At 41.6% G+C, this 13113-nt stretch overlaps 1 protein-coding gene and 1 long non-coding RNA gene across 2 annotated transcripts in view; one reads left to right on the top strand and one right to left on the bottom strand.

Moving 5' to 3' along the window:
- Positions 1–13113, bottom strand: part of LOC121713306 — a 70960-nt gene that overhangs the window by 32885 nt on the left and 24962 nt on the right. The window lies entirely within an intron of this gene.
- The window catches only part of LOC121713297 (tumor necrosis factor receptor superfamily member 14-like), a 29760-nt gene continuing 26694 nt past the window's right edge, over positions 10048–13113 (top strand). The window contains exon 1 of the mRNA XM_042097823.1: positions 10048–10149. Coding sequence (XP_041953757.1) covers positions 10063–10149 — 87 coding nt within the window. The 5' untranslated portion in view covers positions 10048–10062. The remainder of the gene's footprint in view (positions 10150–13113) is intronic.

Raw genomic sequence — 13113 nt, 5'->3', positions numbered from 1 at the left:
TGGGTCACGGTCACTCAATCCGACGCACACTGACAGATAATCTATTAGTGCTGTAGGCTACATTGGACAAAGAAGTGAATACTACTTTGGGGTCCAATTACATCATCCACTAGATAAAACAAAATGTACAACCACATGGGTCGAAATGAGAGCGAGGAAATGTATATAGTGTGCTGAAATAAATGTATATAATATTGATTTGTGCATTTTAACATCTCACGTGTGTAAATACCTGTCTCGCAACAGAGCCCCTAACAAACCCCAAAACAAATCTAAACCTTGCTGGTGCTCACTATAATAGTTTCTGGTGAGCACAAGAGTTTCTGGTGTGAATGAGAAATTGTCTGAAGTGTGCATTTTATTTTTGCCACATGATTCTTCTCAGCATTCTGAACAGTCCTGGCTGTTGGTTGCAGTCTGTTCTTGTGTTCTTGCTATTGGCTGGTCACTCAGCCCTACAGCCTCATCACCTGTTGCGACATAATGCACTTACTCAGAAGCATACACATCCGTTTTTGCTATTTGAGGTGTCAAGTTTTGCAAATGTTTGGGAGTTCAAGTTTGAAGTGCTCTCAGGAACAGTGTTTTGCTGATGAAGGAACACAGCGGTTAGTTTGTCCTGATTTCACCTAATACTCAGAGGAACTGTGAACTTCCTCAGATGCAAGTGCTTCCTCTGTTTTGCCTTTTTGAAGTTGGGGTTGATCTGGAGTTGAAGTATATATACTCTTTTAATCCCGTGAGGGAAATTTGGTCTCTGCATTTATCCCAATCCGTGAATTAGTGAAACATACTCAGCACACAGTGAACACACAGTGAGGTGAAGCACATACTAGTCCCGGTGCAGTGAGCTGCCTGCTACAGCCACGCTCGGGGAGCAGTGAGGGGTTAGGTGCCTTGCTCAAGGGCACTTCAGTCATTCCTACTGGTCGGGGTTCGAACCAGCAACCCTCCGGTTACAAATCCGAGGCGCTAACCAGTAGGCCACGGCTGCCTAAGTCCTCTGGTTCAGGTTTTGGGAGATTAGATCCCAGAAAACTAAAGATCTCCATGTTGAGTATAGCTTAGCTGAATATAGTTGAGTATCAGGGTTGGGTAGTAACGGATTACATGTAATCTGGATTACGTAATCAGATTACAAAAATCAAGTAACTATAATCAGCCCAGATTACAATAAAAAAATTGTGTAATCAGATTACACATTGTTGGGGATTACCTGATTACATTTTATCATGCAAATAATGCAACTTTTTTACGATAGCCTAGCTATCTTTTAATTTGACAAGCAGTTCATTCGGATGTCCACTTTTTAAACTTTAAGATAAGAACAAAATTATTCATACCCCTGGCAAATATTGATTTTCTCTTGACCAATATGTTTGTTCTTAATTAAAATGACACTTGCACATGCCAAAAGGTTGCAAGGCAATGTGGTAAAGCATTTTAACATTTTTATTTAAAAATTGTTCATACCCTTTTTAAACAAGCACTGGAAACATCTTTATTTACCACCACAGCTCTCAAAATGGTTCATATAATACCCACTAAGCCTCTTTATGTCTCCACAATGATTGTAGACTGCACCTTTTTAGCAGCAATCTGGGTTTTGAGGCAGGAACGATTATTTGCAATCACTTTGGCCTTGTGCACACTTTTTTGACGGATTGAGGTCCGCTCTAAAATGTTGATTTTGCTCTCTGTTAACCATTTCTTGCCTTGTTTGGCTGTATGTTTTGGATCATTGTGTGGTTTAATGTTCAAATGCTACCTTTTGGGGCAGTCATGGCCTACTGGTTAGGGCTTCGGCCTTTGGGCTTGCCGGTTCGACTTTACTAATTCACGGATTGGGATAAATGCAGAGACCAAATGTCCCTCACGGGATCAAAAGATATACTTACTTACTAACTTACATACTATTGGGGCAGGTCTCTTGGCACACTGCCTGATCTTTTCCTCCTAATCTTAATGTAGCCTCTTGTTTTAGTGTTACCGTTTACTTTGAGAAAGTCACCAGGTCCCCCTGGTTGAAAAACATCCCAAAATAATAATTTTCTCACCCCCACAATTGAAATGGACATGGTGTCATTTGGGTTTAATGCTTCCCTTTTTTATGCCAATCTCAGGCCATGTCCCTAGGTCAAAAAAAATCCAGCGAAAGCTAAATTCTTTGTCCAGGTGTGCCCTTATAAAGGTTAAGCTGAGTTGTGCATGTTTGGAGAAGAGTGGAGAAAAATAGAATGAGAATTCTTTCATCAATTCTGTGGTGGTGTCTTTTACCTAATGCGCATATTTATTGAAGTAATCTAAAAAAGTAATCCTAAAGTAATCAGATTACGTTACATGTTTTTGGTAATCCAACTGATTACGTTACTGATTACAAAAATTGCCATGTAATTTGTAGTCAGTAACGGATTACATTTCAAAGAAATCTGACCGAACGCTGTTGAGTATAATAGTTGACTGTTGAGCGTAGTTGAGTATGATAGTCGACTGTTGAGTATACTGTAGTTGAGTATGATAGTTGACTGTTGAGTATACTGTAGTTGAGTATGATAGTTGACTGTTGAGCGTAGTTGAGTATGATAGTTGACTGTTGAGTATACTGTAGCTGAGTATGATAGTTGACTATTGAGTATACTGTAGCTGAGTATGATAGTTGACTGTTGAGTATACTGTAGCTGAGTATGATAGTTGACTGTTAAATATTGTGAAGGTGCAGTGCCCGGAGGCTCTAAAAGCCTTAGCTGTTTAGTGTTCTCAGCTTCATGTTGTTTTGAATACATCAGATTAGCGGATCAACCATTCTACACCCTAGCGATATGAAGCCTGGCGACTTTCTCAGATAAGGCTGATAACTGTTTGATAAAGCGCTGATAAACAGCCATGAAGCAATTTGCTCCTCTAGACTAGCTGATAACCGTTTCTAGACGTGTACTGTAGTTGTTGGTGTACAGTGAGAAGAACGTTGGGGACAGGACACCTGCGTTGTGTTGACCTGCACACACCTGGACTCAAACCCGCAAAACAGCAGCACCTCGGATCAGGATGTAGAGTGGGTTAGTATTACTATAAATCAAAATGATTCATATCAATAAGTATATCAATGGTACTATGTTATAGGCCTACCATAGTGAGAATAGGCAAGAAAGGGAGAGTTGAGAGAGAGAAGAGGAGGGGTTGTACGGCATGACACATGAAAAGTCCATGACAGCGCTATGCTATAGCAGCATAATTAAGGCATAGTGAGGGGTAGTCGATACCAGCGCAGGTATGGTCAGTGACCACCATCGCACGCATAACTGGGGCGCCAGTCACATGAGGACACAGCAGGGTGGTCAATTCCAAAAAACCGAGGTGGTTGAAGTTCCACACTGCATATGGGAGGCACTAAAGAGGTTTTAAGTCTAGACTTAAAAATAGGGAGGGTGTCTGCTAATCGGATTGAGGGAGGGAGATTATTCCAGAGGAGGGGTGCGCGGTAGCAGAAAGCTCTGCCTCCTACTGTAGTTTTTGAGAATCTTGGGTTTTCTTGGGATTCTAACAAGAAGTCCAGTATTGTAAGTGATCGTAAGAGTCTAGGTGGGTTATAAGGGACTAGGAGATCTTTGATATATTCAGGTGCCCGGACATTTATGGCTTTGTATATTAGAAGTAATATTTTGAAGTTAATGCGACTTTTAACAGGCAGCCAGTGTAGAGATGCTAGGATAGGGGAAATATGTTCATTATTTTCAGTCCTATTGAGTGTGCGAGCAGTTGCATTTTGTAGAAGCTGTAAGCTCTTTAGACAGGTATTATTGCAGCCAGCATATAGAGCATTGCAATAGTCTTTCCTTGAGGTGAAAAAAGCATGGATTAATTAAGGTAAGGACTTCATTATCTTTGAAATGGTAAAATTAAGTTTTGGTGATCTGTTTTATGTGATTATTTAGTGATAGGTCCTGGTCAATTATAACTCCTAGGTTTTTAACTTGTGGATGAGGTCAGTAGAAGATCACTATATGTAGCCTGTGATGAGGACAGGATATCACTCATCTTTTTAGGACCTAAAACCATGACTTCTGTTTTATCTGAGTTCAAAAGCAGGAAATAGTTTGTCAACCATGTCTCTATGTCTCTTACATGTGTCAATTCATCAGGTTTTATGGAGAGGTATAGTTGTGTATCATCTGCATAGGAGTGGAAATGAATGCCATGTTTCCTAATTTCAGAGCCTAGGGGAAGCGTGTAAAGAGAAAGTAACTTTATTGTCATTGTGCAGAGTACAAGTACAAAGACAGCGAAATGCAGTTTGCATCTAACCAGAAGTGCAAAAAGCAGAAAAGTTCATTGTAATATACAAAATATATACAGGTGGTGCATAGACAGGACAAGAAATATAGTGCAGTGTGTGTGTGTGTGTGATGTGGCCTACAAGACTCTGCTTATATTATTAACCGACTAGGAGAGGCAGCACTACGTTATGAAAACTTGCATCATGACAGCATATTACTTACTTTAAATGCATACTTACTATCAACCGAGGTGGCAGCCGAGACATCAAGAGAAGATCAAGAGTGTCTATTCACATGTTAAGTTCCTTTCTGGGGGGGGGGGGCATTTGACATCCCCTAATGACAAGCCTGCATACACACACACACACACACTGATGTGCGAGCATTTTTTGTGCATTTTTAATCAGCTACTACTTTTACCAAAAGCACTTGTTTGTGTATCCAAGGGCACACACACCCATTCATACTCACTTGATTTATTTCTTAGATACACATACCTAAGGGTATCTGTAGTGATGACCACTACTGTAATTACAAGGGAGGGCAGCATTGGTGTTGTAAATAACTCTTCCATTAGGTGGTGCTAATACACCACATCCAGAGCCGTATAAATAGAGAGAGACAAGCCAACTGTAGCCACAGCTCCCCTGAGACAGACACTCCTACAGACACAAACGCCCATAACTCCTTCAGGGGAAAGAGCTGTGTCAGATCTCTGGTAAAAAGGGGATCACACTGTTCATGATTAAACATGTCTACACTGCTACAAAAATAGACAGTTCAGTGCATGTTGATCATGGTGCCATGGGAAGCTACTTACTGCGTGAGTGCTCACTATTGAGACAAGAAACAACAGTGAAAACAAAAGTGGAGCAGTTGGCAGCTGAGTCTTCTCTTTCACAGCTTGAAATGCAATCAGACCTGGGAGATGATCTCTTACATGTCTTGTCTTGGGTTTTGTTATGTAAACTCTGGCTCACAAAGCTTAGCACTGCATCATATATCTTTGTGCAGGCCCGTACTTCCTTGTCATCCAGAGCATTTGGGTATAATCTGTTTTTGGGTCATCTCATTTGACTACAGCAGCACAGCTCATAGATCAAGAGCATCACATTACAAAACACACCTTCAAACTACTTGTACTTCAGTTTGAAATAGCTGCAAAAAACAGCAACGTCCACATCACACAATAATATAATGATTAAGACACAAACATCATAATTGGCCCCTTTAAAAAGCAATTGCATGAATAATAGAAACAGCGACAGCCAATCAGAACCCATGAAACCATCAGCAGAACTACTGTGCTTGTACTCAGTGTTCTTAATGGCCTTATCAGTGACCGGCAGAGTGGACAGATGCTCTTATCGCCACAGCAACAGTTAGCATTACAGAACTTGTTGGCACAGTGACTGGGCCTTTGCAGCCTTGCAGACATTTCATATTGTGTCAATTTGTTGGTAATCTGTAGAACTGTTACCCCCTTCCTGAGGTATCTCCCACATGGTGCTTTCACACTTCACCAGGGTTAAGGTCATGTGACTTCTCTGGCCAAACCACTCCAGTGTTTGCATGTTTTTGACCCTTTAAAAATCTTCCTTTCATGGCCAGCTACAGATACATCTTGTTGTTGTTACATCTCATTATACGGGTATAAGAGAGTAAGAGTAAGAGAGTATAAGAAATTCTTGTTTTTTTTTGCTCCTCAAAAATTAAGTAATAAATTAATAGTATGTTTTGGAGTCTGGTGGTTCGAGCCTTAACACTTCGATATTGCTTGCCAGATGGTAGCAGCTGAAACAGCCCATGACTAGGATGGCTGGGATCCATATTGATTCTTTTGGCCTTTCTGATGCATCTCCTGTTGTATAAATCCTGAATGGAGGCTGATCCATCCACATATGCCTTGTGCAACTCTTTGTAGTGCTTTTTGTTTGGTTGCGGAGCATTGATGCTACCAGTCAGGATGCTCTTTGTAGAGCCTCTGTAAAAGGCCTTCAGGATCTTGGATCGCATACCAAACTTCCTTAGTCATCTCAGGTGGAAGAGATGCTGTTGGGCTTTTTTACAATATGGTCAGTGTGACCATCCCAGGTAAGGTCTTCTGTGATATTAACGCCAAGGAACTTGACGTTTTTGACCCTTTCCACAGCATCGCCGTTGATGGTAATGGTGTCAAACTGATCTTCTTTCCTTCGGAAGTTTACAATTAGCTCTTTGGTCTTTGCCATGTTGAGAGTTGCCAGGTTGTTGTTCTCATGACACCACTGTGTTAAGTCTCTCCTATAGGCTGTTTCATCGTTGTTAGTAATAAGACCAATTATACTGGTGTCATCAGCAAACTTAATAACCATATTAGAGCTACTGTATGTTGTGTAGCCAGGGAAGGTGAATGCTGTGTACGTTGGGGTAACGCCCCCCTGTACTACAGCGGAACTTCCCGCACCTTCCCATGATTATTAGTTAATCACTTTGGCTCTACATAATCCTTGCACCAGTGTCGAATTGGGAGTGGTTTGCTGTGTCGCGTTTGGGCTGCCGTGTGGCATCGGAGTGTCTTGTCTTGGGTAACTCTGCTGGGCTAAAGGTCATCTAACTTTGGGCATTTAGCTGGCTTACGCGAACATGGTGTTAAAACCTTGACCTCTGCTAACTGTCCCTCTTTGCTTCGTAGAAATCGGCCTGTGCATCTGTCCCCTTTGTGTCAGGCTAAGGACGATTCGCGGGGTATAGTACTGTATCTCGGACGTCGCTTGGTGTGTCTTGCTCGCTGGTAAACCACAAGTCACGGAAGTAGGAGTGGGTTTGCGTGGCTATGGCGCAGCACCTCCGGTAGGTCCTTAATTATGAGCCTGGCTTGTGAAATATCTCCGTGGTGACACTAATGTGTGTGTGTGTGTGTGTGTTTGCATATTGTTACACAGGAGAGAAATGCTCACCTTGCTGACAACACTGTAGGTGGAAATCGCAACGTTTATACCTACTGTTACACCATCCTGACATCCTATTGATACATTCTATGTTATCGGAGCTAATCTGATGTTCTCTGTTTCCAGAGGCCTTACTCAGAAGCCACTGTTGTTTTGCTGGTGCTTATGTTTGGTGTTCATTCATCCTGTTTGTCTGCTCCGTTTCGTCTGCTTCGTGTGTTTGTTTGGTGTCCTATGTGTTTGTTTTAGTGCTGTCAGTTAAACGCGTTATTAACGGCGTTAACGTAAACCTATTTTAATGGTGTCAATTTTTTTAACGCGAGATTAACGTTCTTTTTGGTTAAACAAACTTTGTAGTTTTTTCACATGCTGTTGCAACAACTAGTAACGTTAGAACAACTACAACACCACACTGGATTTAGCTAGACCGGAAACTAAACAATACGCACTGACGAATGGAATGGAACGTTGTATGTGCTGCACGTACACGCCCCCTTTTAGGGAAAAGATGACTGATATAATGGAAACCTATGCTGCATCAAAGTGGGGAGCGAAAAGGGCTTATACTTACTAAATCTTGAAACAAACATGAATAAAAGGCACAAAATAAGGTCGGTGTAAGAGTTATCTGTGTGTTTATGGGATTAATGTGACCATGTTCCTATGGTTTGCTCTTTCTAGTTTACAGGAGTGTCACGAATGTATCGATAGGCACAGTCAAACTGCCCGTGGCTGACTATAACTAAGTTCAGCAAGCTTAACTTTACATGTCATAACATCAACTAAACATAAGTCACACATTCATTCTATCACTTGTAATATGAACGTAGCCTATTTCCTACAACTACAGTAGGTGAGATAATTGGCTATGTTATACTGAAGTTCCACAGTTAGCTAGCTAGCAAGCTAACCATTTTACATGGGATATTATGGTGTACATGCTAAGTGTACATGCTAAATTTGTTCTCAACATGGGGTATTGCAAACGAATTAGGTTGGTAATGTACATAGTTTCGACATGAGTAAGTTACATAAACATAATTCTTAATAACTGCCGTGTTAGTAAAATGATTGAATGTCCTGTGAATTAAAAATAGATGTAACGTCAACGTGTGATTACTAGCTGTCTATCAATGATATAATGTTAACTTGTTTTCCTCTAAAATGGGGCGTGATTCAGATTAAATGTATCTTTATGATGATGCGCCGTTAGTAGGCTACGTAAAGGCATGCTGCACACACTTGTTTGGGCTTACAAGCCGGCCAAAGAGTAGTAGCTTAGGCTGACGCATTAAATGTGTGCCATCAAAGATTCTTTCACCGTCACTTGTTCTGTTATCAACATTGCTCTTTGGCTGCTACTATTTGCGATGCACTCTGCTTTCGACATTCATTTACATTAGATTCCATTCTTTTCAATACAACTCCGCACACCAGCATCGCACTTTGGCGCCGTGTAAATCACGATTCAGTTATATTTGGTCGATGCTGCTCCATAAAATCCATTGTTCATCCAGTGTTTGTTAAAAACTTCGGCGTTGATGTGTGTGGCAAGTGACAGTGCACCATAGACTGTAGGCCTATAAAATGGCAATGCACTCATGTTGAAAAGTTCCTTATTTTCAACTGAACTCAAAGATAATGAATATAGTATGAATATAATATTTTCTGTTTGTTATGCCCTTTATAATGTGTGTAGGCCTACATGTTGTGCACGCACTTCTGCGTAGCATTTATTTCAGTTTATATCAGCTAAATTTCTGAAGAATATTGTGTTGCCTCAGGTCTGCTGCACATCTTTTGAAATTTGATTTGAAATAATCATATAGACCTACGTCTTAAAGTTCAGTTGATAAAGTAACTTGCTTTGCTTTCATTTGAATCCCAATCAAGATACACAATAATTGCTTTATTGTTAATATGGACTCCTGGAAAGTTCAGAAATGCAAAATAATAGAATTTTAACCATATGATAAAATGATTAATCGTGATTAATCGTGATTAACTATAGGAATTCAGCGATTAATCGCGATTAAAAGTTTTAATCGTTTGACAGCACTAGTTTGTTTGCATGTGTGTTCAGTGGGTTGTCTGTTAAGTGTGGTTGCCTGTGTGTTTGTTCATTCATTCAAGTAATTGATGTACCAGTGTTGATTTATTTATTTTCATTGTGGATGTCAATTGGGGTTTTCGTCAGGGGGTCAGTGTGTGTTCGTCTTTGTTCTTTGTGGTCCTTTGTCTTTCTTTTATGGTTTGTCTCAATGCAAGATTGATCTGAGTGCTCGTTGCTGTTCTGTGCTGTTGCAGCTCGTTGATTTGTTTATGTATTCCTGTGTCTCTTATAAGCTAAACCAACGGGTCATAGGCCACTTATCATACACTATTCTCACTATGTCCCCCATAGCTTCCCAGTGGGGCCAGTGCAGCGTGATCGGCTTGGCTTCTCTCTCTCTACACAGTGTGGTGTTGACTTGCAGTGTGTGTTCAAATCTTCTGTCTTTCTTACTTCGCAGTTTTGCAGAGATTTGCAGTGTTGAGGTTTGCAGTCACATGGGTGGGTGGTGGTGAGTCTCTGGCATTAGTCCCACTAAGTCCCTAGTTAAAGCCAGCCAATAATAATAAAATTATATCAAATTAACCCTTTCTCTTCCAGTGCAACCTCTATTATGCTATAGCTTAATTTGAATAAAAGTTGTGTACTTATATCCACGTCTCTGTTCTCCTTATTTTGAGGCAATTGACACTATCAACCTGTTTGTGGGGTAATGCCTCATGGTATTCGCATTGCCACACAGTCATGAGTATACAGGGAGTAAAGGAGTGGACACAGGACACAACCCTGGGGGGCACCTGTGTTGATGGTCAAGGAGGATGAAATGATGGAGCCCATTCTCACCACCTGGCATCACCCTGACAGAAAGTCCAGAATCCAGCTGCATAGACTGGTGTGTATACCAAGACTCCTGAGCTTGCTGTCAACTCTACTGGGGACAATGGTGTTAAAGTGCAAGTTCAGTGTAAATTGACCCATAGTCCTGTTGTTCAAGCTCATTACATGCAGCACATAGGAAAAAGAATGTGACAATGTGGGACAACATGGGCCAAGTTATGGACAGGCAGCTTAAAGCAGACCCATGGGGCAAGTTATGGACAGGCAGCTTAAAGCAGACCCATGGGCCAAGTTATGGACAGGCAGCTTAAAGCAGACCCATGGGCCAAGTTATGGACAGGCAGCTTAAAGCAGACCCATGGGGCAAGTTATGGACAGGCAGCTTAAAGCAGACCCATGGGCCAAGTTATGGACAGGCAGCTTAAAGCAGACCCATGGGCCAAGTTATGGACAGGCAGCTTAAAGCAGACCCATGGGCCAAGTTATGAACAGGCAGCTGAAAGCAGACCCATGGGCCAAGTTATGGACAGGCAGCTTAAAGCAGACTCATGGGCCAAGTTATGGACAGGCAGCTTAAAGCAGACCCATGGGCCAAGTTATGGACAGGCAGCTTAAAGCAGACCCATGGGTTATGGACAGGCAGCTTAAAGCAGACCCATGGGCCAAGTTATGGACAGGCAGCTTAAAGCAGACCCATGGGCCAAGTTATGGACAGGCAGCTTAAAGCAGACCCATGGGCCAAGTTATGGACAGGCAGCTTAAAGCAGACCCACAGGGGCATCAAAACGGAAACTGAAAGTAACTCCCCACTGCCCCATGGGTCTGCTTTAAGCTGCACGTCCATAACTTGGCCCATGGGTCTGCTTTAAGCTGCCTGTCCATAACTTGGCCCATGGGTCTGCTTTAAGCTGCATGTCCATAACTTGGCCCATGGGTCTGCTTTAAGCTGCCTGTCCATAACTTGGCCTACGTTGTTCCAAATTGTCTCATTCTTTTTTCCTACTAGCGCTGGGAATCTAAACACTTCAACACCGGAATATGTAACATGTTTAAAATTATTGCATGTTATGGGGGAAATCATCATTAAATGTCTTGAAGCATTTGGGAACACACTGAATGAACTTGAAAGCAGAGTCCCTTAACGTTAGATTAGGTTGCTTGCAAATGCCGTTGTCCATGACCTGGCAGTTCCATGGCAAGTGGTTTTAACATACAGTACCTTATGGCAAGTCGCCTACACTGGGTAAACTTGAACGCAGAGCTTACCATTGTGTGTGCATCCATGGCAAGCTGCTTTAACATATAAATGTATTATGTGTAGAAGCAATGAGATATTGATAGTGAATTAAATATAACAGTTCAATTCCATGTTCCAATTTGCCTTATCAATAAAAAAGCAATTCATGCTTTAGAACATTTTATTTTAAAAACAAAGTACCGGTTTAGGCACCGTTTTGGCACCGGCACCGTTTTAAAAGTATCGATTTAGCACCAGTATCGGATAAAACCCAAACGATACCCAACCATAATGCTGTGGTATGCTGGGGAGGAACCCCTAAGAAGCGGGATGCTGGGCGACTAGATACAGTAGGCTGGTAAGGGAAGCTGGCTCTGTTGTGGGAGCTGAACTGGAGTGCATCAATTCAATATCAGACAAAAGGACCCTGAACAAACTAATCAACATCTTGGACAATGACTGTCATCCACACTCCACCCCACTATCATAAAGCAGAAGAGCTTGACCAGTTGGAGACTATGCTCACTGCCATGCACAACTGACAGACTGAGGAAGTCATTTGTCCTCAGGGCCATACAACTCTTCTAAAGGGAAGAGTAGAGATCTACTTCTCTGCTTAGTCTATCTGCCTCTCCACCCTCTTCTACACTTCCATGACCTCCTATAATAATGTTGTGTACGGACTGTCCACTGTGTTACTGCTTACACTGTTTACACTGTTTACTGGCTATATTAGCCCACATACACAAGCCCTCCCTACATCCAATGGCTGATGCCCTATTACTTCAAAGCTATCCTTGCATTGCTGCTATAAATCTTCTATTACTATGTTTACATTTTTCTCTTATATTGTCCATATTTATTGCTGGTGGCTAAACTTTAACCCTGCACTGTTGCACTGTTGGACTTATTTGCACCACCACCATGACACACACCCTATATACTGAATCACAGGGTCAGTCCCTGCCCTGTCACTACAAGCGCATGATGCTTATACATCCTTAGTACATTCATGTGGATCCTTGTTTTAATATCTTTAGTATCTTTTACTGTTTTTTTTAGTCATGTGGATTTTATCATCCTGTTTATGTTGTAGTGTATGTTGTGTGTGTGGTTAAGCTACTGGAACCTTGAATTTCCCCTTGGGGATCAATAATTTATCTATCTATCTATCTATCTATCTAATAGTCATCATTCAATGGTCGCTGTTTTAAGCCTGCCTTTGTTCATGTTGATGTTGAGTTTGACTTGGCCTCTCATTTGATCACGTGATTGATGATTGATGAAGTGGGCATCAATGGACGATGTTCGCTAACGCTCTTATGTAGTGAGTGTTCAAGGTACAGAGAAAATGAAATAAAGTTTGAATTTCTCATGCTTCGTTCCTATGCATTTTAAATGACAGTTGGTGGCGACTATGTAGGCCTACAATATGATGTTGAAAACATCAGCCATAACATAATGTCATCAGATATTTTCCAACCCAGCCCTTAGCCCCCCTCGCATGAAACAGCTTCCAGCGCGCCTGAGGGAACCAGTATAGTGCATTTTGACCAACGTCCCAGCAAACAATTTTCGGTTCAGGGAATGTTCCGCGGATGTCCGCTGAAGGGTGCGAGAACGTTTCTTACGGAATGTTCCCTCACGGTCATTCAGGAAAGTTTTCTTGATGACGCCAAGATGTTCTTTTGTGGTCAAATAATTGGTTCCAGGAACCTCCGCGGAACGTTCTCAAACATAGAAACAGTTTTTAAACATCTTTGATAGATCATTTCAGTCAAC

The sequence above is a fragment of the Alosa sapidissima genome, chromosome 7 (assembly GCF_018492685.1).
Source record: "Alosa sapidissima isolate fAloSap1 chromosome 7, fAloSap1.pri, whole genome shotgun sequence".
Classification (NCBI taxonomy): domain Eukaryota; kingdom Metazoa; phylum Chordata; class Actinopteri; order Clupeiformes; family Clupeidae; genus Alosa; species Alosa sapidissima.
This window is presented reverse-complemented; position numbering and strand designations above follow the sequence as displayed.